This window comes from Dipodomys merriami, unplaced genomic scaffold (genome assembly GCF_024711535.1).
Source record: "Dipodomys merriami isolate MVZ:Mamm:240054 unplaced genomic scaffold, mDipMer1.0.p SCAF_15, whole genome shotgun sequence".
In the NCBI taxonomy this organism is placed as follows: domain Eukaryota; kingdom Metazoa; phylum Chordata; class Mammalia; order Rodentia; family Heteromyidae; genus Dipodomys; species Dipodomys merriami.
The window spans coordinates 11,257,563-11,283,769 of record NW_027202826.1 but is presented as its reverse complement, the minus strand read 5'-3'; the positions used below and the strand labels follow the sequence as shown (position 1 = coordinate 11,283,769).

At 39.3% G+C, this 26,207-nt stretch overlaps 1 protein-coding gene and 1 long non-coding RNA gene across 9 annotated transcripts in view; one reads left to right on the top strand and one right to left on the bottom strand.

The window, feature by feature from the left end:
• LOC138826888 (uncharacterized) overlaps positions 1–26,207 on the top strand; it is an 87,128-nt gene that overhangs the window by 59,461 nt on the left and 1,460 nt on the right. The window lies entirely within an intron of this gene.
• The window catches only part of Trim2 (tripartite motif containing 2), a 109,672-nt gene continuing 83,883 nt past the window's right edge, over positions 419–26,207 (bottom strand). For all 8 annotated transcript variants that reach the window (XM_070022227.1, XM_070022230.1, XM_070022223.1 and 5 more), the window contains exons 7-12: positions 19,619–19,722; positions 18,913–19,080; positions 14,044–14,212; positions 12,633–12,703; positions 7,928–8,068; positions 419–5,509 (exon numbers count right to left, since the gene is read on the bottom strand). In XM_070022227.1, coding sequence (XP_069878328.1) covers positions 5,357–5,509; positions 7,928–8,068; positions 12,633–12,703; positions 14,044–14,212; positions 18,913–19,080; positions 19,619–19,722 — 806 coding nt within the window. In that variant the 3' untranslated portion in view covers positions 419–5,356. The remainder of the gene's footprint in view (positions 5,510–7,927; positions 8,069–12,632; positions 12,704–14,043; positions 14,213–18,912; positions 19,081–19,618; positions 19,723–26,207) is intronic.

The following is a 26,207-nucleotide window of genomic DNA, read 5'->3' as shown; positions in this document are numbered from 1 at the left end:
CTAGAAATTTTTATTGTAATGAACTCTGTATCACTCAATTCTGGGTTCTAAGGTAATGTTTATAATGAGATCCTTCTAGAGTCCTCCACCAACTAGAAATATATCTGCAAGTCGGCTAGGTCTCTATCTTGAAATTCCTTGAGTTATAAGGCTAGTGACTTTTATCTATTTTTACCACTTTTTAAGGACACATACTCCACATGTGTCTAGATTTTCCAAATACCTGATAAAAAATACACTTCCTAAGTGCTAACAATTAGCAACAAAACCAACGGAAATTTTACTCAGCTTTTTGTCACTAGTAGAAACACGATTTGAAATGTTGCTGTCTTCCACACATTCTAGAACATTCCTCCATTCCCCTTTAAGTTAGGAAACAATCTGTTAAAGAAATAAACATTCATCCTAGAAATGGAGAAAACAGGCTTTATTTTGCAATGAGATTTCTGTGCATGGTAAAGATATACACATGAATCTTGTTTCTCCTATGTTTCAAGACAAAATTAAAGTTTCATTGTAGACTAAAGCATCCACAATACTGTGGTACATATGTAGCTACGAACATACAAACACTTTGATGCACGGCGTTCATTCTTTTCTTTAAATAGGCAGTCAGCATTTTGATTCATAAAAGAACAAATGATGAGACTGTATTAGTATCAGTGTCAGAGAGCACAAGACTAGTGTTCTATACACAAAGCATAGGGAACAGACCTATAAAGATGGAATGTACAAAGTCTGAAAAGAACAAAGGAAGCATAAAACCCTTCATACTCATACATAAGATTGAAAGGCTATGGAACTGAGGAAGATATAAAGAATTCTATTACAAGAATACACTTTGTTGATGACAGAACATTCCATGTCATAAAGCAAAAGCATTGAGTTTAAGGCTGTGTTGCTTTTTAAAAGTTAATGGAAGTGCTGTACATTCATTGGGACAACAAAGCCAATTTGTTAACTAGTCTAGAATATGAATTCATAGCTTTCATACATTCTCCACAAACAGACCACACAACCACTGCCACACAGTTCATCTCTAGAAAGTTTAGCATCATGATTTGTAGCTTACTGTCATTTAAAACAAGACCAATTTTTTTTATTTAAACCAAACAAAGCTTTAATGGGCACTTTGTTTCCTTTATGGCAATAATAGATTCCTAGTTATCAAAAATATTAAAACAATTCTAAACCCTGCAACAAGTACAGAAAGCAACAGCATTATGACTTCCAGTTTTAGGGAAAATTAGAGATAAGGTTTGCAACAAATAGCTTCCATTTTGTCCTACCTGGAAATGTCTTATGTTTTCTTTTTCTTTCTGCCAGCTCTGGGAGCTTAAATCAGGGACTGGGTACTGTCCCTGAGCTTCTTTTGCTCAAGGCTAGCATTCTACCACTTGAGCCACAGCGCCTCTTCTGACTTTTTCTGCATGTGTGGTACTGAGGAATCAAACCCAGGGCTTCATGCACGCAAGACAAGTACTCTACCGCTAAGCCACATTCCCAGACCCTGTCTTATGTTTTCTCAGTCAACTAAAAACACCTCCCACCCCCTTCCTTCCCAGAAGCTAGTGAATAGAGAGGACATCACAGTCCAGATAGACAAAAAGATCTATTTGGAAGTCCATTCCCTGTGTTCATTTGCTAGGTTCTCTAACCTACTCAGTACATATCACAAAAGCATCCATGTTAACCATGTTAACCATCCACAGCTATTTGCTAATGCACTGCTATTCCAGTCAATTCCATGTTAGGACATACCCTGTATATTTAGTAGAAGCAAGTGTGCAATGGTTTGATGGATCAGACATATTTATTTGCCTCAAATCTAGTCATAGAGTAAATTAAAATAAAGCAATTCGGGGATTTGTTTAGTTATAGGGAGTAAAGTTTCATCAAAGTACCACATATTGTTTTAAAAAATGCCAACAGTCAGAAAGGATTTTTACTCATGTGTTTGTAGATAGTCAAGTGACTTACCTCCCCCCTGTCCAGCAGGGGAGATTTGTGTCGGGAGAGAATGAATTGTCACTGACCTTTTGAATCCTAACGTAATGTTTTGCCATGAGTGCCCATGGGAAATTTGAATGAGGATTTTTCTCAGTGCTACTTATCATGAATTTATGACAGGTTCTATACACTTGACAGAGAGAAATCAAACAATAATGGTGGTCCAGAAAAAAAAAAAAAAAGCCTGATTTTAATATCCTCCTCTCAGTTTACCAGAAACCATTTTCTATAGAATGTGACAGAATTTCACTTACGTCTGGTCTGTTTGTATCTTAGTAGCAGCACTCCCCCCAAATGCTGACTAAGAAATACAGTAAATGCACATGTCTCCAGGTATAAATGGTACCTAAATTTTAATAGATATGATTATGTAATTTTTGGGAAACTACAGTGTTTCCCAGAGTGCCCATAGCATGTGTCTTAGTCACAGATAGTGGGAAAAGTACAGATCAAACTACGCTTTTCATTCCAGTTTGGGCCAGTGGTGACAAGTGAAAAAACAAAACAAAACAACAACCAAAAAGAAAACACCCTCAGATCCGTACTAAGTCTACTTTGGGGATATCTAGTCTGATAAGTATGACATGTGATAGCTAAATGATTCATAAGTTAAGTGTTTAATTTCACAAATATTTCAATGTGCAAAAAAATTCTTCAGGTAAAGGTTTTAAAAATCAGTATGTTTAGGACTATATCTCAGTGATAAAGCGCTTGTATAGCCATGTCTGAAATTCAAGCCCCAGCGCTGAAAAACAAAATGCCTAATAGTCTGCAACAGAATGTCTAAATTGGAAGCCATTTTTACTAATGGAAATAAAATTAACCAATTTAAAAAGCCTTCATTTAAATAGTCCAGGAACTATGGAGAGTCTATCTTATCTTTCAGGTAGAAATCTAATAAATGGCACGATGAAACTCCCTTATGGGGACATAAATGACAAAGGAGTCAGGAATTTTTGCTTGTTTTAGGAGTCATTCTATTCCCAGTAACCTACAACTGTGCCCGACACTTAGTAGGCCTTCTGTAAATACGAACATTTAAGTTCAGAGCCTTGGGCTCCCAATATAGCTCAGAAGCAGAACTCATACTTAGCATGTATGAGGCCCTGGGTTCAATCCCCAACACCAATCAAAATAACAATACAAATAAATCCAAAGACTTATTTCAGTGACATTAGATAACAATGTCTTAGTTTGACATTCTAAATATTATTCAGTTTTGTCACTTTATTATACATAGGCTCAAGTATTTTAAGAGCTCTACCTAACTAAAAGAAAAATGCTGATCTTAAATGGAAATCTTCCTGAAATTACTTTTCAGGTGTTCATTTGGGCATAATAAATTTAAAAGGCAAATTGAAGAGGCTAGATGTCCCTTCAAGATTAAAAAATCCTTATATAAAGAGTGACTGAGTTTTAAATTAATAAGCAAACCATCACATTCCTATATTAATACATAGGGGAGATGCTTTCTTATAGGATAGTTCTAAGGTGCTTTCAATGGAAAAAAAATCTCAGTCATTATTAAAATGTCAACCATGATTTCCTATTTGGTAGAACTGAGTAGAAAATCAAAGAGTGGAAAAATATCGCAGCTTAGTTTACAGTATCAATGACAGATGAACAATTATTTAAATTTTTCTTTACATTTCTCAAAATGCATTTATACTTGGTTGAAATTAAATAAACCTCAAGTTCCATTTTTCTTTTAACCTGTTTTCTTCCTTCTTTCTTCCTTTTTTTTTTTTTTCTTTTTCAAAGCCAGAAGGGCTTTTGAAATGATTGAAAATTATTCCTGGAAAATGTCAAAAATTAAACCTGCCTTAGGGCTTACTCCACAGGGACAGCTTTAAACTGCATTAGTGAAGGAAGGTGCTGAAGAATGAATGGACAATGCTTCTTTCAGAGTGCTACCTATTTCAATACACTAAGAATTCATATTTTCATATATATTTATATATATAATTTGATACATTCTATCTTACCCTAACCATGTACACATAGCCCCTTAATGCCTCTACTACCCATTAAACAATGATAATTAACCATAACATGCCCTTACCTGTAATGCTCTCCAGATGACAGAACTTTGGTACCACTTACTCTTAAGGGGAATCATTAATCAATCAAAGCCTTTGGTTGACACCATGAGTCTCCAAAGGGCTGCTCATGGCTCTCTGTCCTAGGATACTGGCATCCTACTACATATGCTGACATTGTACAGGAGGTAAAGCTTTCGCTTTCATGAAGTGGAAGAGGAAAGACACATAAAAGCATGGCACATAAGATATGACTGACTTTTGCTTGATTACGTTCCAGTTCACATTAACCTGCTAGCTAAAAGATCTGTTTGACCAAAAGGTCCCCTTTTGTCATACGCTTGTCAAAGCAACAAGAAGTTCAGGTATTTTGTTTTCTGACAAAAGATGAGCAAGAAAGAGAAGATGAAAGAAACACATAAGAAAGATATTTGAATTAATCCAGAAAGGTTGAAAAGTTTGCACTAATTTTTTTGTGCCAATACTTGGGCTTGAACTCAGGGCCTGGGCCTCTGTCCCTTAGCTTTTCACTGAAGGCTGGCATTCTACCACTTGAGCCACAGCTATACTTCCAGCTTTTTGGTGGTTAACTGGAGATAAGATTCTCACCAACTTTCCTGTCCGGGCTGACTACAAATTGTAATCCTCAGATCTCAGCCTTCTGAGTAGCTACAATTACAGGTATGAGCCACCATGCCCAACTTCTGCACAAATAAGTGCTCAATGAAAGAGTCCTACTACGGATCAGAGCTGGAAGAATTTGCAGGACAGACAGCCTTATGTATTTTTTTCTAAAGTACCTCATATATAGTTGTTTCTAACCCCTCAAAAGAGGTCACAAGAGTAATACCTACTATAAAAGTGAGGTTAGAAGATTCCCTGGGTCCTGTGACTTGGGTTAAATAAATAATTATCACAGATTTTGTTTTTGGAAGCGCTGTACAAAGGCTACCATTCACAGGACTAGCAAGGATCTTTACATCAGCTAGTTGTCTAACATTGGACTTGCAAAAATTAGTTTAACAACATAAATCCCTGTCCTATAAGCAATAGTTCACAGGTGTAAAACTGCAGTTTATATATAGATTCCATAGAAGAGATGTGTTTTTTTTAAACCCTAAAAGTAAGTTATGGAAATTGAATAAGCAGTTTTTTAAGGAAATTGTTACATTCAGAAATAAGCTTGGAAAGTTCTTCAAAGATTCCTTTGAGCATGAAACGTCTAGGGATATTCTGGTCCCACGTGGAAAAGTCCGCTCCAGTTTATCGTGCAAGACCTCTGTGAAGGGTTGTCCAGCTGACCGTGTTTACTGTAAGTACCGATAGACTTTGAAACAGTGATTCCCAGAGTCTGCAACCACAACGTGGCCATCCGAAGTCAGGGCCAGGCCTTGGGGGCCGTACAGTGGGTCAGCAGATGTGTTAATATAGGATAAAAATGATCCACTCCCATCAAAAACCTGCAGAAATACGAAGTTAGAATATTATAGAAGTTAGAACATTACAGACCATTGGTATCAAATGATGAAATACAAGTTTAAAGCCCTTGGATACTAATATTCTTTTGGGGCGGGGTGGGGATTGGAGTTGGAACTCAGGGTCTTGTGATCTCTTTTGGCTTTTTTGTTCAAGGTTGTTGCTCTGCCACTTGTGCCACACCTCCACTTCTGGTTTTTTGGGTTTTTTTTTTTCTGGTTAATCAGAGATAAGAGTCTCACAGACTTTTCTGCTTGCACTGGGTTTCAGCAGGATCCTTAGATAGCCTACTGAGTAGCTAGGATTATGGATATGAGCCACAAGCACCCACATAGACTTGGTTCTTAGTTCATATTGTATTCTGGGATCTTGCTGAACTCACTTATTAGTTCCAGGATTTTTTAATAGATATTTTGGCCTTTTTGATGCAAATAATCATGTTGCCTACAAGTAAACAGTTTTAAGATTTTTTTCCTTTCTAAGTTGCAAGCTTTTTTTTTTCCTTTCTTTTATTATTTTGTTGACTAAAACTTCCAGCAATAACTTCCTGATAGCCTTGCCTTGTTCCTGATCTACAATGAACATGTTTACTTTTATCATTAAATATGGAGAATAGGTAGTTCCATAGATTTTTTTTTTTGATTCTTTTTCTTTTGCTGGTCCTAGGTCTTGAACTCAGAGCCTGGGTGCTGTCTCTGTGTTCTTTTGCTCATGGCTAGTGCTTATCACTTGAACCACAGCTCTACTTTTTTTTGCCAGGGCTGGCTTTGAATCACAATCCTTAGCTCTCAGCCTCCAGAGTAGCTCAGGTTACAGATGTGAGCCACCAGTGCCTGGCCCATATATGTTCTTTATCTAGTTAAGAAATACTCTATTCCTATTTTCTGAGAGTTTTGTCATGAATGGATATTTAACATTATCACATTTTTTTCTGTATCAATTGATATGTACATATGATTTTTCTCCTTTTAGACTTTCACTGTGGTGGGACCTAGTGACTTTTCAAATATTGACCCTGCATTGATCTCTGGAATAAACCCCACTTGTTCATACAGAGATTTTTATTGCTGAATTCTATTTGTTAATATCTTGTTAAGAATTCTGTAATGTCCACTGTGTATTCTTGGGAATCATTCCTTTATAATTTTCCTTTGGTATAAAGCTGTTTTCAGTATCATGGCTTCAGAAATTGAGTTGCAAAATGAGTTGGGAAATGTCCTTATATAAATTTGGCCCTGATTCTTTACATGTTCAGTATAATTCTAAAGTGAAACCATCTGTGGATCAAACCCAGGATCCTGAGCATGCTAGGCAGGCACTCTACCACGTGAGCTATGCCCCATCTCTTTTATGTATATGTTGTCTGACAAATGGGGTCTTACTCACTTTGCCCAGGCTGGCCTTAAACTTGCCATCTCCTACCTCTACCTCCTGAGTATCTGGGACCACAGACATGTATCACCATGCCTAGTTTAGGTATTTTTTTTGAGGAGCTTTAAAATTATGTACTAAAATTCTTCAATAGTTAAGGGCTTTTCAAAATATTTCATATTGGGTCATTGTGGAGTTTGTGCTTTCTGATGAATCACCCCTTTCATCTAAGTTGTCAGACATAAGCCTTTAATGCTATTGATTTCACTCTCAGCACTTTTGCTAAATTCTACAAATATTTACATGCTCTTATTTGCAGATGAAATTTTGAAAAAATAATATTTTCTTCAGCCTAGTATGTTTCAAATTTTTCCTTATAACTTTCTTTTGAACCAGTGGGTTAATACAATATTTTAAAATGCATAGAACAAAATACATGGGATTTTAAAGGAAAACATTATAGTCACTGCATATTACTAAGTTTTACTTCCAGCTTTTTCTGCTTATGTGGTGCTGAGGAATTGAACCGAGGACCTCATGCATGCAAGGCAAGCATTCTACCACTGAGCCACCTTCCCAGGTCCTCTGTAGTAGTATTAAACACAAATGATAAATTGATATGTTACTGTAATTTGATATAAAGATTTGTAAGGTTTTCTTGGTGACAAATTCATGGTTATTATTACAACCACTGTGATTATTGTCTATGATAGTCACATGAAGGGAAATGGTAATTTTCACTTACAGGCTAGTGAAAATAGTAGTGTATCTTTTTTTAAAAATGTATCTCTTGAATTTTATTTTATTTTTCTCTTGAATTTTAATGTGGATGAAATATCCATACTACATAACTCTTGAATTATTCGATTTCATGCTGGCAATGGTAATTGGTGGCCTTTTGTCTTCTGTACCTTGAATAGTTTGGCCCTTCTGTTGAGATTATTTATCTGGTTATGCCTAACCAACAAAGAAGGGAAAATAGCCCAGTGTGAGGTCAAACACCAACCATCTGCTTTAGCATCTGAACGTACCTGGATGCGGCTATTCCCCCAGTCAGCCACGATTATGTTCCCATTGGAATCTACCGCTACACCTGTAGGTGCATTAAATTGCCCATTTCCTTCTCCATTTGAGCCAAACTTCAACATGAATTCGCCTTCCTGATTAAACACCTGTGTGAAATATTTAAGACTTTTAAAACAACTAACCCAACATTGTAGATTTTTATAATACCCATCTGAGCAGAACTTTCATATAAGACTTGTGATTTAAGACATCTCAGAAAAGAACAAAAAAAATAATCTACAAAACAGGACCCATATTTACATATATGTCAAGTTTATCATTTGTTAACTCACCCTTCTGTTTTCTAGGGTTTACATCTGGTTATTAAATACTTCTGTGAAAAATGTTATAAATTATTAAATACTATGAAATATTAGGTGTTAGCTAGGTGCTGGTGGCTCATGCCTGTAATCCTAAGCTACTCAGGAGGCTGAGATCTGAGGATGGCTTTTGAAATCCAACCCAGGCAAGAAAATCTGTGAGACTCTTATCTCCAATTAACCACCAGAAAACCGGAAATGGTGCTGTGGCTCAAACAGTAGAGAGAGAGCCTTGAGCTGAAGAGTTGAGGGACAGCGCCCAAGCCCAGAGTTCAAGGCCCCCCACCCCCCCACAGATTTAAAAAAAGATAGAAGTATTAGGTGTTATCTGAGTAGAGCTATAATTTTCAACAAGATTGTTCTTTCTGCCTTAAATTAAATGGCTCTATTTTTTGTTTTTTTTTATTTTGCTGATCCTGGGGCTTTAGCTCTGGGCCTGGGTGCTTTCCCTGAGCTTCTTTTGCCACTTGACCTGGCTCCACTTCTAGCTTTGTGGGGTGGGGGGGCAGGCTGGCTTCAAACAGCAATCCTCAGATCTCAGCCTCCTGAATAGCTAGGATAACAGGTGTGAGCCACTGGTACCTAACATAGCTTTATTTATTTTACTTAAAAAAAAATTATGTCAGTTGTGGGGCTTGAATTCAGGTTCTGGGTGCTATCTGAGCTTTTTTTGCTCAAGGCTAGCACTTTACCACTTTAATCACAGTTCCACTTCCAGTTTTTGAGTGGCTCATTGGTGATAACAGTCTCATGGGACTTTTCTGCCTGGCTAGCTTTGAACCAAAATCTTCAGACCTCAGCTTTCTGAGTAGCTTAGGTTACAGGCATGAGCCACCAGTGACCAGTGCTTTATTTATTAAGCAAATAATTGGATGGGTATTTCAATTTAGGTCAGACAGTAGAAATTTTTTCTTAGGCAAGATAATCAAAGCTTATTATTATTTTTACTACATCAATGAGAACAAGAAAGCTGAACTCAGAATGAGAGGCCTTTCGTGTATGTGAGTGTGTGTCTGTTTGTGTATATGTACACATATGTGTGCCTTGCACATATATGTGCAAGACCACATACAATTGCAACAGGTGAAAAATACAAAATACACAAAAGGCTTTTTAAATTGGCTCTCAGAAGGTATTTTAGTTAAAATGGAGAATTTATATAATTCTGAAACTTTGGTAGAATAGAATCTCCAAATTCTCTCTAAATACCTGATGTGGTCAAACATGGGTTACTGCAATTAACTAAGTATCCTTATTAACAGTATTGCTGTATGTGTGTCAAATATGGATGATCTATTTTGAGAGAATGAAAATTTCAATGTCAATGATTACACTACATAAGCACAATGGTATCTCGACACTTCAGATGAAATGTCTCTCTTGGGGCTGGGAAGGTGGCTCAGTGGCAGAGCGCTTGCCTTGCATGCCTGAGGCCCTGGGTTCAATTCCCCAGCACCACATAAGCAAAAAGAAAAAAGCCGGAAGTGGAGCTATGGCTCAAGTGGTAGAGTGCTAGCCTTGAGCTGAAGAGCTGAGGGACAGTGCCCAGGCCCAGAGTTCAGGCCCCACGACCGGACCCAAAAAAAAAAAAAAAGAAAAGAAATGTCTCTCTGCAATTGTCTCAACACCCATCACCTTGACATCTAGATGTAGAAATATGCATTCACAAATAAAAAAAAAAAAATACTATGTCTAAGATTCTCCAGATGCAGACCTGAGGGTTCACTGTAATGGGGTAGAGATCTAACTTAAAATGATTCCAGGATCTTTTAAGATCTCTAGTTCTTTAGGAAGGGCAGAAACAAGAGCAACTGGCCTTTACTAGACTTCTTCCAACTCAGAACTAGTAGTCTCAGTGTTCAAGCACTTGTCTAACAAGTGTTAAGGTCCTGGGTTTGATTGCCAACACTTTAAAAAAAAAAAAAAAAAAAAAGACCAGAAAAGGTCATGGGGCTTGAATTCTGGGCCTGGCACTGTCCCTGAACTCTTCAGCTCAAGGTTAGTGCTCTACCACTTTAAGCCATAGCACCATTTCCAGTTTTCTGGTGGTTAATTGGAGATAAGAGTCTCACGGACTTTCTTGCCCAGGCTGGCTTTGAACCACAATCTTCAGATATCAGCCTCCTAAGTAGCTAGGATTACAGGCGTAAGCCACCAGTGCTTGGCTCAGTTACTTTTTTTTTTTTGGTCAGTCATGGGGCTTGAACTCTGGGCCTCGGCGCTGTCCCTCAGCTCTTCAGCTCAAGGTGAGGACTCTACCACTTGAGCCACAGTGCTACTTCCAGTTTTCTGATGCTTTACTTCTTAAATATAACATTCTGAATTGTAGGGCTTTTAATTTTTGGCAGTCTTAAAATTTGAACCTAGGGCCTTGGGCTTACTAGGCATGTACTTTACTACTTAAACCACACAGGCAGCCCCTTTTAATATTATTTTTGAGATAGAGTCTTGATTTATGCCTGGGCTGGGCTGGACTGTGATTCTCCTATTCACGCTTGCTTTTGTCACTGGAATGACAGGCACATAGCACTGTATTCACTTTGGTGCTTTCTCTATAGCTTAGGATGGCAAGCAAATCCTTGAGATTTTTATCTTCAATAACCAGCAAAAAGCTGGAAGGGAAGAAATGGCTTCAGTTGTAGAGTACCAGGTATATGAGTGGAAAAGGTAAGTGAGAGATGGAGGTCCTCAATACCAGCACACACACATATACACACAGAAACACACACACACACACATGCACACACGCACACATACATACACAGGCATACATACACAGAGAGAAAACAATAATAGAGTAGTCCCTGCTTATCTGCATCTTCACTTTCCTTAGTTACTACAAGTTTGGTTGGAGAGTAAATGAAAAATTTCAGAAAGAAACAAACTATAAGCTTAAAATAACTTTTATTATAATGTACTGTTATCATTGTTGGAAATCTTTTTTGTCCTAGAACTTTATGTATTGCTGTTCTTATGAAACCTTGGTTGCTTTCTGCACTGCATTTTGGTTGCTTACATGCTTTTATCATATTTTATATCTTTCTAGAGTGCTAGTCAGGACTGGTGACTAAAAACCATCCCAAAGTATCTATGCCAGCTGATTTGGCTGCCCAGAGCAAAGGACAGGAAAAACTCTGAAGCCGAGAGAGAGAGAGAGAGAGAGAGAGAGAGAGAGAGAGAGAGAGAGAGAGAGAGAGAGAGAGAGAGAGAGAGAGAGAGAGAGCGCATGCTAGGCAAGCACTCTACCACTACACTATACCCCAAACCTAATAACCATGAAAATAACCCTATCTCTAAAATAAATGTGCCCAATAACTTGTGTACTGCCTATGACCATATACCATTCCTTCAGTAGAACAGGTTGTTCCTCATGAGGTACTCCAGAAGTTTGGTTTGGATCATTTTATTATTTCTTGACTTTTTTTCATAATAAGGTTCAAATCTTTCTCCTCCTGTACTTATAAGAAACATGTACTAAGCTGGGCACTGGTGGCTCATGCCTGTAATCCTAGCTGCTGAGGAGGCTGAGATGTGAGGATCACAGTTGGAAGCAAGCCTGGGCATGTGAAGCCAGCCTGTGCAGGAAAGGCTATGGAGACTTATCTCCAATTAACCACCAGAAAATTGGAAGTGGTGCTGTGGCTCAAGGTGGTAGAGCGATAGCCTTGAGGAAAACAGCTCAAGGATATTGCCCAGGCTGAGTTCAAGCCCCTACAGACAAACAAACAAACAAACAAACAGAGAGATGCATTATGTTACCAGAAGAGCCATTATTTTCTAAATGACATCAAATATAGGAAAGCATCCTAAAAAGTATGAACTATATTACATGAATGTATGCTAGTGTGATTCCAAACCTATTCCCCAACATCTTCTGTTATAGAAAAGATCTGAGTTCTAAAATCCTTTTTTTGTTGTTGTTGTTGTTGTTCGCTGCCTAGGCTGGCTTTGAACTGCAATCTTCAGATCTTAGCCTTCTGAGTAGCTAGGATTATAGTCATGAACCACCAGCACCTGGCTCTAATTTTATTTTATGCTGCAAATTTTGTTGTCTTTTCTGAACAGCCACAAAATAATAAACTTCTGCCTCCACATTCAAGCAATTACTTTTCAAGTCATACTATTTATACCAGCTCCCTATTAAAAAGCTGCCATGTTTCATTCATGGCAAAGGCTTGCTAAAGCTTCTCTGTCTGTATTAAAAGTTACATTTCCCAGCAAAAGCAAGAGCTATTCTTTTAGGTTAACTCCCTTAAATCCTGTTTGCCTAAGTGAGTAATATATGTTATTTTTCTCCTGGACAGATTCCCCACAAAAAGTTAAAAATTAACAACTGAAGTGTTAAGAGTACCTTGACAGAATGATTGTGGAAATCTGTAACAATAATCTCATTATTGCTATTTACAGCTGCAAAATGGGGACCTGCAATAAAGACAGAAAAATGTCTGAGGACTACAGTAGCAAAATGATTACAATATAGCAATTAATGTAACAAAAACCAAGCAATATACTGAACTGTTTAAAAAGGAACAAATCATCACAGACCCAGTCCTTCAAACACCACCCAACCAGACCTCTGACTCCAGATAACTTAGATGTTTCGTTGGTCTGCATCTGTTATCGTCTATTTTGACTTCTCCCTCATCAAGTCAAGGGTAGGGTAACCATGAAGCATCTGAGTTCATTCTATGTGCCACAATGGGAAAGTCACCCTGGTCAGCCTTGCTGGATAGATGTTAAGTCTTTTGGGGTCGTTATTTTCTACTCAGGAAAGGCATAGTAATGACACTGGGGAAAAGCCTCTAATATGCAAATTTTTTTTCTTCAAAAAAAAAAAGAAAGGCAGAAAATCTGTACTTTATCATTAGGGCAGACAGTCTGAATCTGACAGGACAAAGAATGAGAGATTGAACACAAAGAAATAGTATGCAAATTAATGTTAAATACCCAAAGCATCCTTTCAGAAAGAAAAATAGCAAACTGTGTTCAGCCTCACAAACATGTGACAACTGAAATAAGTGTATGATTACAAAGTGGCAGTCACAGACTGCTTTCCATACTCTCAGGGAATATTCTGGACTTCCTGTTCTTATATAATAATCTAGAAAGGTGAGATCATTCCTATCCAGAGACTCTGTAAATAAAGATAGAGTTGCTCCACTATTGCTCAAATGCGTGTGTGTGTGTGTATGTGAGAGAGAGAGACAGAGAGAGAGAGAGAGAGAGAGGGGGGGGGGGGGGGAGAGAGAGAGAGAGAGAGAGAACATATATGCATGTGCATGCACAAGTGCCAATACTGGGACTTGAACTCAGGGCTTCATGTTCTTGCTTGGCTCTCTTGCTCAAGGCTGGCACTCAAAGACTTGAGCCACTCCTCCCCTTCTGGCTTTTGCTGGTTATTTGGAGATAAGAGTCTCATGGATTTCTATGCCCAGGCTGTCTCTGAACTGTGATCCTCAGATCTCAGCACCCTGAGGAGTTAGAATTACAGACAAGCACCGGATGTAAAATATTTTTAAATATATTATTTTACCTAACATATTTGAAGATCAGACTTTTTTTTTACTGTAAACCACCACCAATAAAACCCACATGTGGACCGCAGTTCAATTTCCTGTGTGGGTGGACTGAGAAGCATTGTCCCATGCTTCTGCTTCGATTTCATCCTCAGCATCTCTCCCAGACCAGCACGCTCCAACATCATGCAATTGTGAGCATAAACAGCACAGAGAAGGGGGTGTACATATTACCACTGAGTGTACCTGCAAACTGCCTGTCTCCATTTCCTCGGCTACCAAACCTGGTGACTATTTTCCCATTTGGCTGGAAGATGAACACGCAGCATGCCTTGTTGTCCACCACAATAATGTGGCCATTGCGGTCCACAGAAACGCCTTTGGGTCCCATCAGCTTTCCGGATCCAATTTTTGTCTGTTCCAAACAAATCGAAAGATTTGAGTACAGACACCCAACTTTCAAATACTACAGAATGTAAGGCTAGATGCTTGCTTGGTTTAATCAACATTTATATAACTATTGAAACAAGTACACAGCCTTTCAAGTACCACAATTATCTTCTGTACTGGGGATAATTATAGGCTTTGTCTCATTTATTTCCTACTACTGCCTGGTATTTATATGAAAAAAAAAAAAACCTTAGTTTAAATTTTTATTTATTTATTTTCTGTGCTAATCCTGGGGCTTGAATTCATTACCAGTGTCCCTGAGCTTCTTTTGCTCCAGGCTGTGCTCTACCAATTGGGCCACAGTTCCACTTCTGCCTTAGATTTTAGTTCATTGGAAATGAGTCTCACAGACTTTCTTGCCCCTGCTGGCTTCAAACCATGATTCTCAGCTCTCAGCCTTTTGAGTAGCTACAATTCTAGGTGTAAGCCACTGGTGGTTGGCTGAAAACCTTATTTTTCAAAGGGCTAAAAGGACTCATCACCAAAAATATTCTAGAGTTTTCTAACATGGGATCATCATACTGTGCTTGCTTGCTTTTTCTCTTTCTTTCTCTTTCTCCATGCATGCTGGGCAAGCATTCTACCACTGAGCCACATTCCCAGCCTTAACATACATGTTTTAAAATGTTTTAGTGTTGGGAGAGCTCTTCCATGGAGGGGATGATTTGGTATGATTATTTATTCTTCTAAGTTTACAAATAGTTGAGGTTGATATATCTCTTTAGAGTAGCAGGAAAAAGAAAACAATGATTTCAATGGCAATGGAATCTGTCTGTCATACAAAATTGAGTCTAACTCTTCAGTCTGGCTCAAAGATCAAAGAGGCTATAATATAATGGAATATGAAAAAAATGGCATATGCTCTGTCATGTCTGAATGGAAAGAATAGCCACACACAGAGATCAAAAGAGGAGCTGCCACTCTAATTATTACCACCTAGCATCCTACACGCCTAACATTCTGGACACAAATAGTTACACAGAATGACTCAACTACATAATACCAAGTGGATCATTATCTAGAATAAAAACAGAAAATAAAACATCACTTCCATTCTGTCAGATCTAAAAAAATTTAAATGTTGAACCCAAACTTCTTTTCTTTCTGCTTCTCTCTCCTAGTTTGGCTACACTGGATTCCATCAAGTGAAGTAAGAATTGCTGCATTTTGTCTATGTCCCCTTCTTGGACTAATAAGCAAAAATTTTTCAGACCTTGGCTTTGAAATGCTTATGGGAGTATTTAATTTAACAAATAAGTTCTTAAATTGATTAGGGAAGAAATGAAACCTTTTCCAGATGGGCTGGAAAAGAAAGAAAATGGGAGCAGAGCAAGATCAAAGTTGGGTTAAAAAACTGGTAAAGAAAAAATAGAGGAGGTAAATAAACACAAATACAAAGAACTGCACTGATGTTAAATCTTTTGTCTTCCACTTCAATTAACTTTACTGAGCTCCACAAGGAGCTCCATCGGTATACAGTTGTAGACAGCACATTATATGAGCTCTGTGTAGAGTATCAATGTTTTCTTTCTTTTTGCTTTTTTGGTGTTGGGTCTTGGGCTTGAATGCAGGGCCTGGGCGCTTATCCTTGAGCTGTTTCTTGTTCAAGGCTAGCTCTCTATCACTTGAGCTAGAGTTCCATTTCCGGCTTTTTTGGGTAGTTTATTGGAGATGAGAGTCTCACAGACTTTTCTGCTTGGGCTGGCTTTGAACTTGGAACCTCAGATCTCAGCCTCCTGAGTAGCTAGGATTACAGGCATGAGCCACTGGAGCCCAACAAGTACTAATGTTTTCATGTGCTATCCTTCTACACTTGGGGTTACAATCACTACAAAAAAACCCGTAATGCTATCATGGGTTACCGCCAATCTTCTAATCCTCCAGGGGGCGTGAGTGTTCTTTAGTGTTAATTCCAATGCTTCCCAATAGTATGCCAACTCTAAAAATCCACTTTTTCTAAGTTATCAGTAATAAAAGATTATTGAACTATTGAATGCAAAATGCTTAATTCAGGTAGCCCTTCCTAGATACCAAATTTCTGCCTCAATATTTAAAACACGTCTTAGTATTAGCTTCTGATTTATAGACAGACCATAACCTTTCTAGAGTCTGAAACTGTTTGCCTAGATGAACACTTAGGGGGAATCACCGAATAGTTGTCAGTACATTTATATTAGAGTCACCACATTTGGTAGGTCTTACCATGAAAAACAAGGAGCCAGCTATCAGCTCTTATCCCCAACAAACTATCAAAAAAAAGCCAGAAGTGGAACTGTGTGGTTCAAGAGGTAGAGCACTAGCTCTGGGCAAAAGAAGCTCAGGGAGCACAGAAAGGAAAGATCTTTCTGTAGAAGTGGTCATTATACAAAACTATCAAATTAATAGTAGACAAAAGCCGGGCGCTGGTGGCTCACGCCTGTAATCCTAGCTACTCAGGAGGCTGAGATCTGAGGATCACGGTTCAAAGCCAGCCCGGGCAGGAGAGACCGTGAGACTCCTATCTCCAATAAACCACCAGAAAACCGGAAGTGGCGCTGTAGCTCAAGTGGTAGAGCGCTCACCTTGAGCTGAAGAGCTGAGGGACAGCGCCCAGGCCCAGAGTTCAAGCCCCACGACCGACAAAAAAAAAAAAAAAAAAAAAAAAAAAGTAGACAAAAAAACCGAAGGGCTATTGAAGAATTGTATACAATGTAAAAGAATTTAAATGATACCTTTTTATTCTCCTACACTGAAAATATACTGCTCACATAAAACAGGGGGTTTGAGAGTTAACAATTATGTGAATAACTCATCTCCTGTTTTCATGAGGTTACCATTTTATGGTTATCATGAGGCAACCATAGTCATCTGATATTTTACAATGGGAAGTCTAAATTCCTTCAACCAGAGACTAATCAGTGAGCTTCATTTCATCATCAGGATCCGACAGTGAGTTATGGAAAGTAGTATCCCCAAACATCAGAGATGAAAGTGATTTTCAATATGAGGTTCTTAAGATTCAAGGATGTTTTATCAAATGCCAAACAATGAACAAGCCACAGTGCTGGGGATCCAATGGATTGATGTGAGTAACTTGTCAAGTGAAATACAAATGAATAAAACAGAAGATGCTTGACAAGTTATCTTCGAATTTTCTTGTGAATATAAAATGTACTCAATGATGACAATTCCTTGATGGCACCTTAGAGATATTTCAGTAAATCACCGCTGGATTCTCTACTACTCAATCACTTGGACAAATAGAACTTGGTATAAGCTGAAGGCCTGGCTCAACTACTAAAGCCCCTTCCCCGGCAATCTCCTATGCCAAGATGCACTGCATAGGTCCAAAGCAATGAAAGTGAACAGAGACTGAAGTCTCCAAAACAGTGAGCTATTTTTTTTCTCTTTATAAGTTAATTTTTCTCAAGCATTTCGGCACAGTAACAGAAGGCTTATTAATACAGAAGCATTTTTTACATTTCAATAAAGATGGTCCTGGAAGTGATAGCAAATGGGTCAAATGAGACCCCTAAAAGTGTGGCTCAACCTGCAACTTTCTCTGTAAAATCAACCTCCGTTTTCTTTTTCTTCCAACTCTTATATTCTGTTTCTCAATTATGTGAAAGAATTTATGGCCAACTGGAAGCTACATAAATTGTTTTGTCCTTTCTTGTGTATTCATCTTGTGGATTAGTCATAATGGGCCTATGCTATGTATATATGTGTGTGTAGTATTTTTCTAGCTTGCTTGCTCTATGGGTGCTCTGCCTCTTGAACCATGTTTCTAGTTTGGCTTTTCACTGGTTAATTTTAGAGACACAGTCTCATGCTTGGGCTGGCCTTGAACCAAAATAATCTGGATCTCAGTAGTGTGAGTAGTTAGGATTATAGGCGAGAGCCACTGGTGCCCAGGGGAATTGTATATTTTTAAAAGGTAGGACCCATGGAACTGGGAAGGTGGCTCAGTGGCAGAGTGCTTGCCTTGCATGCATGAGGCCCTGGGTTCAATTCCTCAGTACCACATAAGCAGAAAAAGCCGGAAATGGCACTGTGGCTCAAGTGGTAGAGTGATAGCCTTGAGCTGAAGAGCTGAGGGACAGGGCCAAGGCCCAGAGTTCAGGCCACACAACCAACAAAAAATAAAAACAAAAACAAACAAGCAAACAAAAAAAAGGTAGGACCCATATAGTATAATTCTGTTTCTTCCATGTCATCTGGTACAGGTCCTAGAAAATACAAAACACTTGGAAAGCAACTACCTTTAGTTTAATTTATAAATTACAAACTAACCCTTTTCAGGACCTGTTTTTCAGTGAATAGAAGTCATAAGAGCAGATTTATTCTAAATCAGAGAAATAAAAAAAAAAAGAACAGAAAAAAGAAAAACAAGTAACCAATTGCTGTATAAAACAAGGCCACATTTAGGATACAGATGACCAGATATACAGTATTACCATTGCTCCTGTCTCTTCATTAGACAGATGTTAAGGTGGTTTTTTGTTTGTTTGTTTGTATGTTTTTTGGTTCAGTCTGGGACTTGAACTCTGGGCCTGAGCGCTGTCCCTCAGCTCTTCAGCTCAAAGCTAGCGCTCTACCACTTGAGCCAGAGACAAACACCATTGCATCTTGCATTTCTTGTGTGTTCTCTCTACCTCTAGTGACCAGTATGCTAGTCCATCTTACCTTAAACTTCCCATCTGAGGAGAAAATGCTAACCCACTTGTTGTCATAATCTGCTATGATTATGTCCCCACTGGGGTGCACTGCCACTCCCGTGGGCCTCTGCAGCTGCCCGGGAGAACGGCCTCGGATGCCAAAGCGACTTTTGAACTGGCCATCATTGGAAAATATCTGTAAAACAAATCGACATTCACTGGTATCCCACAGCATGGAAATCACTGAGGAAGAAAAAGGCAACAACTGTGTCAATATGTACCACAGAGCTGGGAAATGGTGGTTCATGCCTATAATCCTAGCTTCTGAGGAGGCTGAGATAAGAGGATCACTGAAGCTGGGCACCAGCTCATGTCTATAATCCTAGCTACTCAGGAGGCTGAGATCTGAGGATTGAGGTTCAAAGCCAGCCCAGGCAAAAAAGTCCGTGAGACTCTCGTCTCCAATTAGCCACCAGAAAACCAGAAGTAGAACTGTGGCTCAAAGTAGTAGATTGCTAGCCTTGAGTAAAAAGAGCTCAGGGATGGCACCCAGGCCCTGAGTTCAAGCCTTACAACTGACAAAAATAAAAACCAAAAAGTACAACAGGTCAGAACATATTCACTCTATAAAAGGCCTACAAGCACACTGTGTGGCCTCCGTCTTAATGACGGCAATATGCAGCTACATCTATTTTACCAATGTACATGGTCAGGGGCACACAGAGGGGCGATACCTGCACACACTGGTTGTTACTGTCCGCGATTAGTATCTTTCCACTTGTAGATGCAGCCACTCCCTGAAGATTCGTAAACTCGCCTTTATTTCTTCCCTTGGTCCCTAAACATGAACAACAAAAGCCCAGAAATTAAGCACTGGAGAGTTAAGATTTCTTAGTTTCAGAAAAAGAATCATTCAAGTTCCGATGAGAAGCCTGAGAATACATTGCTGTTCTTTTTTCCTTTCAGTACTAGGGTTTGAACCCATGGCCTCCTGTATATCAATAAGCTACATTCCCAATCCCAGTATTGCTTTGGGAAGGGGGTGTGTGTGTGTGTGTGTGTGTGTGTGTGTGTGTGTGTGTGTGTGTGTGTGTGTGTGTGTGTGTGTGTGTGTGTGTGTGTGTGTGTGTGTGTGTGTGTGTGTGTGTGTGTGTGTGTGTGTGTGTGTGTGTGTGTGTGTGTGTGTGTGTGTGTGTGTGTGTGTGTGTGTGTGTGTGTGTGTGTGTGTGTGTGTGTGTCTGGGAAGGGGTGTGTGTGTCTGTCCGTCTGTCCATCTGTCCGTCTTTGTGTCAGTACTAACTCAGGTCCTCCTCACTTCTGTATTCATCTCCTGTGAACAGCATGTTCCATATAGTGAAGTAAACAACTCCACTGTATCAAAAATGTATCAGCAGAGAGTCTTTATCACCTGATGCACATGGCATCCCTATGATATTCATGAACATGGTATCAGGGAAGATGCTTGAGATATTGTGTGTTGAAAGTGAAGAGTGGTGCATTCCTGTAGTCCTCGCTGCTGAAGAGGCTCAGGCATGAGGAGTGCTTGAGACTAGGAGTTCCAGGCTGTGTAGTATAATTGACACATCCTCTCACAATGAATGCATGCATGCATGAATGAATGAATCCGTGAATGAACATTGTATTCATATCTGGTAGCAGAAGGCAGACAAAGGTGCAGTTGGCCTTTTAAGGAGTTATACACTAATGTGATGTTCATTTTCAGACATTACTCCTAAAGAATTCTACAGTGGGGCTGGGAAGGTGGCTCAGTGGTAGAGTGCTTGCCTTGCATGCATGAGGCCCTGGGTTTGATTCCTCAGCACCACATAAGCAAAAAGAAAAAAGCCGGAACTGGCGCTGTGGCTCAAGTGGTAGAGCGCTAGCCTTGAGCTGAAGAGTTGAGGGACAGCGCCCAGGCCCAGAGTTCAGGCCCCACGACTGACCAAAAAAAAAAAAAAAAAGAAGAATTCTACAGTGTTTATAAATACTTTTTAATGAGAGTAGGGGTAAGGGCAAAACTTTCTAAGAATAAAAACCTTCTTAACTTATCAAAAATAAACAACTGGTGGGAATGCAAATGAATGCAGTGACTATAGAACATAGTATGGAGGCTCATTAAACAACAACAACAGCAGCAACATCAACAACAACCAAAAAAAACCCCCAAAATGCTAGATTACCATACGAACCAGTTGTACCACTCCTGGGCATATCTGCAAAAGAATGTAAGTCAGCACAGACTCCAGATATCGACACACCCATCATTACAGCAGCACTATTCACAGTAGGGTAGTGGATAAAATATGGTATACACACTCAATTCAGCCACAATGAATGAAATCATATTGTTTGCAGAAAGATGGATCAGAATAGATAATCATGTGAGGTGAAGAAGAAAGATAAGCCAAAGAAAGATAAATATAGCATACTCTCTCATATGGGGAATCTAGTCCTTTAAAAAAACAAATGAAAGCCAGGTGCCGGTGGCTCACGCCTCTAATCCTAGCTACTCAGGAGGCTGAGATCTGAGGATCGCAGTTTGAAGCCAGCCTGGGCACAAAAGTCGATGAGACTCTTACAACCAATAAACTACAAAATGAGCCAGAAGTAGAGCTCTGGCCCAAGTGATAGAGCACTAGTCTTGAGCACAAAAGCTCAGGCAGTATTCAGGCCCTGAGTTCAAGCCCAGGACCAGCAAAAAGAAAACCCTAAAAACAAAAACAAATGAAGCCAGTGGTCGATTATTCATGTTTATAACCCTAACTACTCAGGAGATCTAAATATGATCTAAAGATCATGCTTCAATGTCAGCCTAGACAGATGAATTCCCAAGACTCCAATTAATCAGCAAAATGTCTAAGGTAGAGGTATGGCTCAAGTAGTAGAGTGCCAGTCTTAAGCAAAAAAAAACTAAGCAAAAGCCCTGAGTTCAAACTCCAGGACTGGCCCACACACAAACAAATAATAAAATTTAAAAACCTCTATCTGCGAGCAGGTCATGAGCACAGGCTACTTCTGAAACAGCACTGCTAACTAATTTTTCTTAGCAATTAAACTAGGAAATTCTTAATGCTAAGCAATGACATAGACCAAAAAAAATCATCATTAAGCCAGAAGTATTTATAAAGGGTCTCACAATGAAAACCAAGTAAACTGAAGTTCCAGAACTTAGAAATTATTTAAAACCTGGCTTTACTTTTCCAGCTTTTTAGCAGATTCTATGCAGTCTATGGAAAAGTCTTTCTCTGGATTCTAACTACATAATAAATATTTCTTCATAATAAATACAAATGTAACATAACACAAATATAATACTTACAATTCATTTCCTGTTTACATTGAGGTCAAAGGTTTCATTTGATGGTTACATATTGGCTAACAAAAATTCATTAATTTAGGGGCTGGGAAGGTGGCTCAGTAGTAGAGGGCTTGCCTTGCATGCCAGAGGCCCTGGGTTTGATTCCTCAGCACCACATAAGCAAAAAGAAAAAAGCCAGAAGTGGCGCTGTGGCTCAAGTGGTAGAGCGCTAGCCTTGAGCTAAAGAGCTGAGGGACAGTGCCCAGGCCCAGAGTTCAGGCCCCATGACCGGACCCCTCAAAAAAAAAACATTAATTTTGGAGAATGAACCTAGCTCTCTACCACTGGGCCACATCCCCAGCCCAGGAACATGAATATCTGTAAGCAATTTGAAAATAATTCCATAAGATAATTAAGGTAGTTTCTTGTGGGTGCTAAACTAAACTTTTACACATAAAATTAAATTGGGGTGTGTATGTGTCTGTGTGTGTGAGTGTGTATGTGCATGTTTTACTAGGGCTTAAACTTAGGGCCTAATACTTGCTAGGCAAGTTGTCTACCACTTGACCACGCCTCCAACACTTTTACCCTTCTTTGTCTTTATTTGGCAGTACTGACACAAAAATAAAAATTTAAACCAGCAGCTTTTCACCTCTGCTCTTCTATCCCAGTAGGATTACAGAAATAAATGGAGCTATTCTTCTGAAATCTAGGGTGAGTTCAGACTTCCTCTCACCACCCACTCCAACTTAATATGAAAATTAATGTTAAAGCAAGATTATTCATTTTATTTAATTAAGTAATAATGGAATAATGTAACAAAGTATAACATATCCAAGTATAGAGTCTGACACAGTACCTCCAACCAAGCAGGTGCTTAAGTTTGCTGAATGAATGAGTATATGAATGAATTGGTAATGAGTGGCAGTAAATTACAACCACATTACATCATGGGAAAATCAAATGACAGCACACCCAAGGATATACTCTCATACACTCCCTCTAATCATCCCAGGAGTTACAAAGACAAATATTATCATTCCCATTGTATTTTGTGCACATACTATGGCTTGAACTCAGGGCCTAGGCACTGTCCCGTAACTTTTTCACTCAAGTCAGGTGCTCTACCATTTGAGACAGAGCCCCACTCCCAGCTTTTTGGTGGCTAATTGGAGATAAGAGTCTCATGGAGGGCTGGGAAGGTGGCTCAGTGGTAGAGCGCTTGCCTTGCATGCATGAGGCCCTGGGTTTGATTCCTCAGCACCACATAAGCAGAAAAGGCCAGAAGTGATGCTGTGGCTCTAGTGGTAGAGTGCTAGACTTAAGCTGAAGAGCTGAGGGACAGTCCCAGGCCCAGAGTTCAGGCCCCACAACCGACCAAAAAAAAGAGTCTCGTGGACTTTCTTGCCCTGGCTGACTTCAAACAGGGATCTTCAGATCTTAGCCTCTTGAGTAGCTAGAAATTATAGGTGTGAGCCATCCATTTTATAGATATGAAAATTGAGGTCAGACACACCACAAAGACAGTTTAGTTTATCCATAGAGGAAAGAATGAGAACCTTGGTTGTTTTTGTTTTTTTTTCCCAATATACATATTGCTTCCTTCTAATTAGAAAAAATACCAGTTTTTGGAGGTGAGAAACAACCCTTTGGGCCCATCTGGATCATATTTTCTCTAAAATCTGTTACAGAATGGTCTCCCACATGGTTTTGTGATTGTTTGTGTCCCTTGCTAGGATCTCTGCTTCTTCACTGTGGTACCCTATGACACAGTGCTAACATGGGGATATAGGTCCATGTAGTAAAGTCTTGGTCTCCAGCCTGTGGCATGACCGGGAGTGGCTCCTTTAAGAGGTACAGCCTACTAGAAGGAAGTTATGTTATTGCCCTTAAAGAGGATATGGAGACCTCAACCTCTCCTTTCCTTGTCTCTTGCTTCCTCATGTCCATGCGGTGATACCTTTGCTCCATCATGTCTTCCTTCATCTTGTGTTACCTCCCCTCACATTCAAAAGCAATGGGGCCAATTGACTATGGACTGAAACTCCCGAAATTAAGATATAGTAATGGAAATGTATAATACAGTTTGTGGCAGTAATGGAAAGCACAGTGCCTCGTAATTAATAAATAAATATAATTTGCATCTTTTCTGTCTACTTGAAACAGAAGAGTTCCCAAGAATGAGATTCTTTAGGAGTGTGTGTTTGGTGGGGGTCCTAACAGAGGTGGGGAACACCTGGCCCCATAGAAGGCCCTCAAGTCATTTGGTAACAAAAGGACAAACTTATACGCTTTTCACTGGCTGCCTTCTGCCATTTGCCTATATGGCTAATTTTGTATGGCCGATGAATGGCTCTTGGCAGACAAAACAGTTCTTTACCCCTTTAAGATGTTAAGTTAGCATCTTAAGGAGGAAGGTAATGGCTTACAGAGACAGGGAAGAGAGACATGAAATAATACCTTACATTCCTTTAAAGTCTGGTGGATTTTATACCATTTCACTTCAGTTTATTCTATTTTCAGTGCTAGGGATCAACACCATGTCCCATGCATACAAGGCAAGTGCTTCTATCAGTGGGCAACATCCCCAGCCCACATCGCCATTGAAAGTGACATGTTTGAGTATTCCATCCAGCTTTTCATCAAGTCATTAAGGAGTGGTATATGAATTACATAATTTGAAACAATTCAATTGTAATTCTTCTGCTCCCTCCCACCTGCCTCCCCTTTGTTCAAAAACTTTCTTTCTCTTAACTGGTAAGACTAGCTAATGGCTTTCAGTTGGTTAACTCTAATTGTGTGAGAAAAATAATTATGGAACCAGCAGTGGCAGATGCGTCTAAGCTACTTCTCTAAACCCATTCTGAATTGTTTTACATTATTAGAGACACAATAACTTATTCACCAGGCTCTTTAATTAAGCTTCCAGACATGGGCAGCACCAAATGGCTCAACTTTGGAAAACCACAATCATTAACGAGTATTTTACAAGGCATGGGTTTCATTCCCTAAGCCTCCATTTCTCCAGTGACAATTCATGTTAATTACATATTGCCATGTTAATTTGGTTCTGGAGAGGTAAGGTCTGGAAGGTTGGAGGAGGGGGCTCTGGTCTGTAGCATTTGTTCATTTTTATAGTGTCAATGCTCCCATTGTGGAGCATTTCTCTTTCCTTTTAGACAGTATTGAGTTTGAACTCAGGGCCTTACATTTTCTTTCTTTCTTTTTTTTTTTTTTTGCCAGTCATGGTGCCTGAACTCTGGGCCTGGGCACTGTTCCTCAGCTCTTCAGCTCAAGGCTGGTGCTCTATCACTTGAGCCACAGCACCACTTCCAGCTTTTTCTGCTTATGTGGTGCTGAGGAATCGAACCCAGGGCCTCATGCATGCAAGGCAAGCACTCTACCACTGAGCCACCTTCCCAGCCCCAGGGCCTTACATTTTCTAGAGAAGCTCTCTACCACTTTAACCATAACTCCAATCTTTTTGGCTTTATTTTTCAGATAGGGTTCATGGCTTTTGTCTGGGAGCAGTCTTGGGCTTCACTCTCCTCCTTATGCTTCCCACAAGGCTGCAGTTATAGGTGCATGTGTCCATGACTGGCCTCCATTGGGGCCAATTTCAATTCACCAATGGGAAAGGCCCGTGTGAACACACACTAATACTATGCTGTAGTAGGTATATTATATCACAGAGTTATTAGGATTCTAAAAGAATATTATATCTACTAAGGATTTTAAAATCATAAATTCTCAGAACTAAGTATTTTAAATGAGATAAAATATAAGAAAGAATGACTGCTCTTATATCTTGCCTCCAATCCCCATCTATTCCTCCTGGAACTTCTCTATGATGTCTATCTACTGTCTATCTACTGTCTATCTGTCTAATACACCGAAGCTCATGAATTGAAGTAACTTATCTATTAGTTTCACTTCCAAATTGTTACTCTCAATGCCTGGTGTGTAGTCCTGAAATAGTCTTAGTCTTACAACTTCTTACTTCCAAAAAAAAACTTATCCTGCAA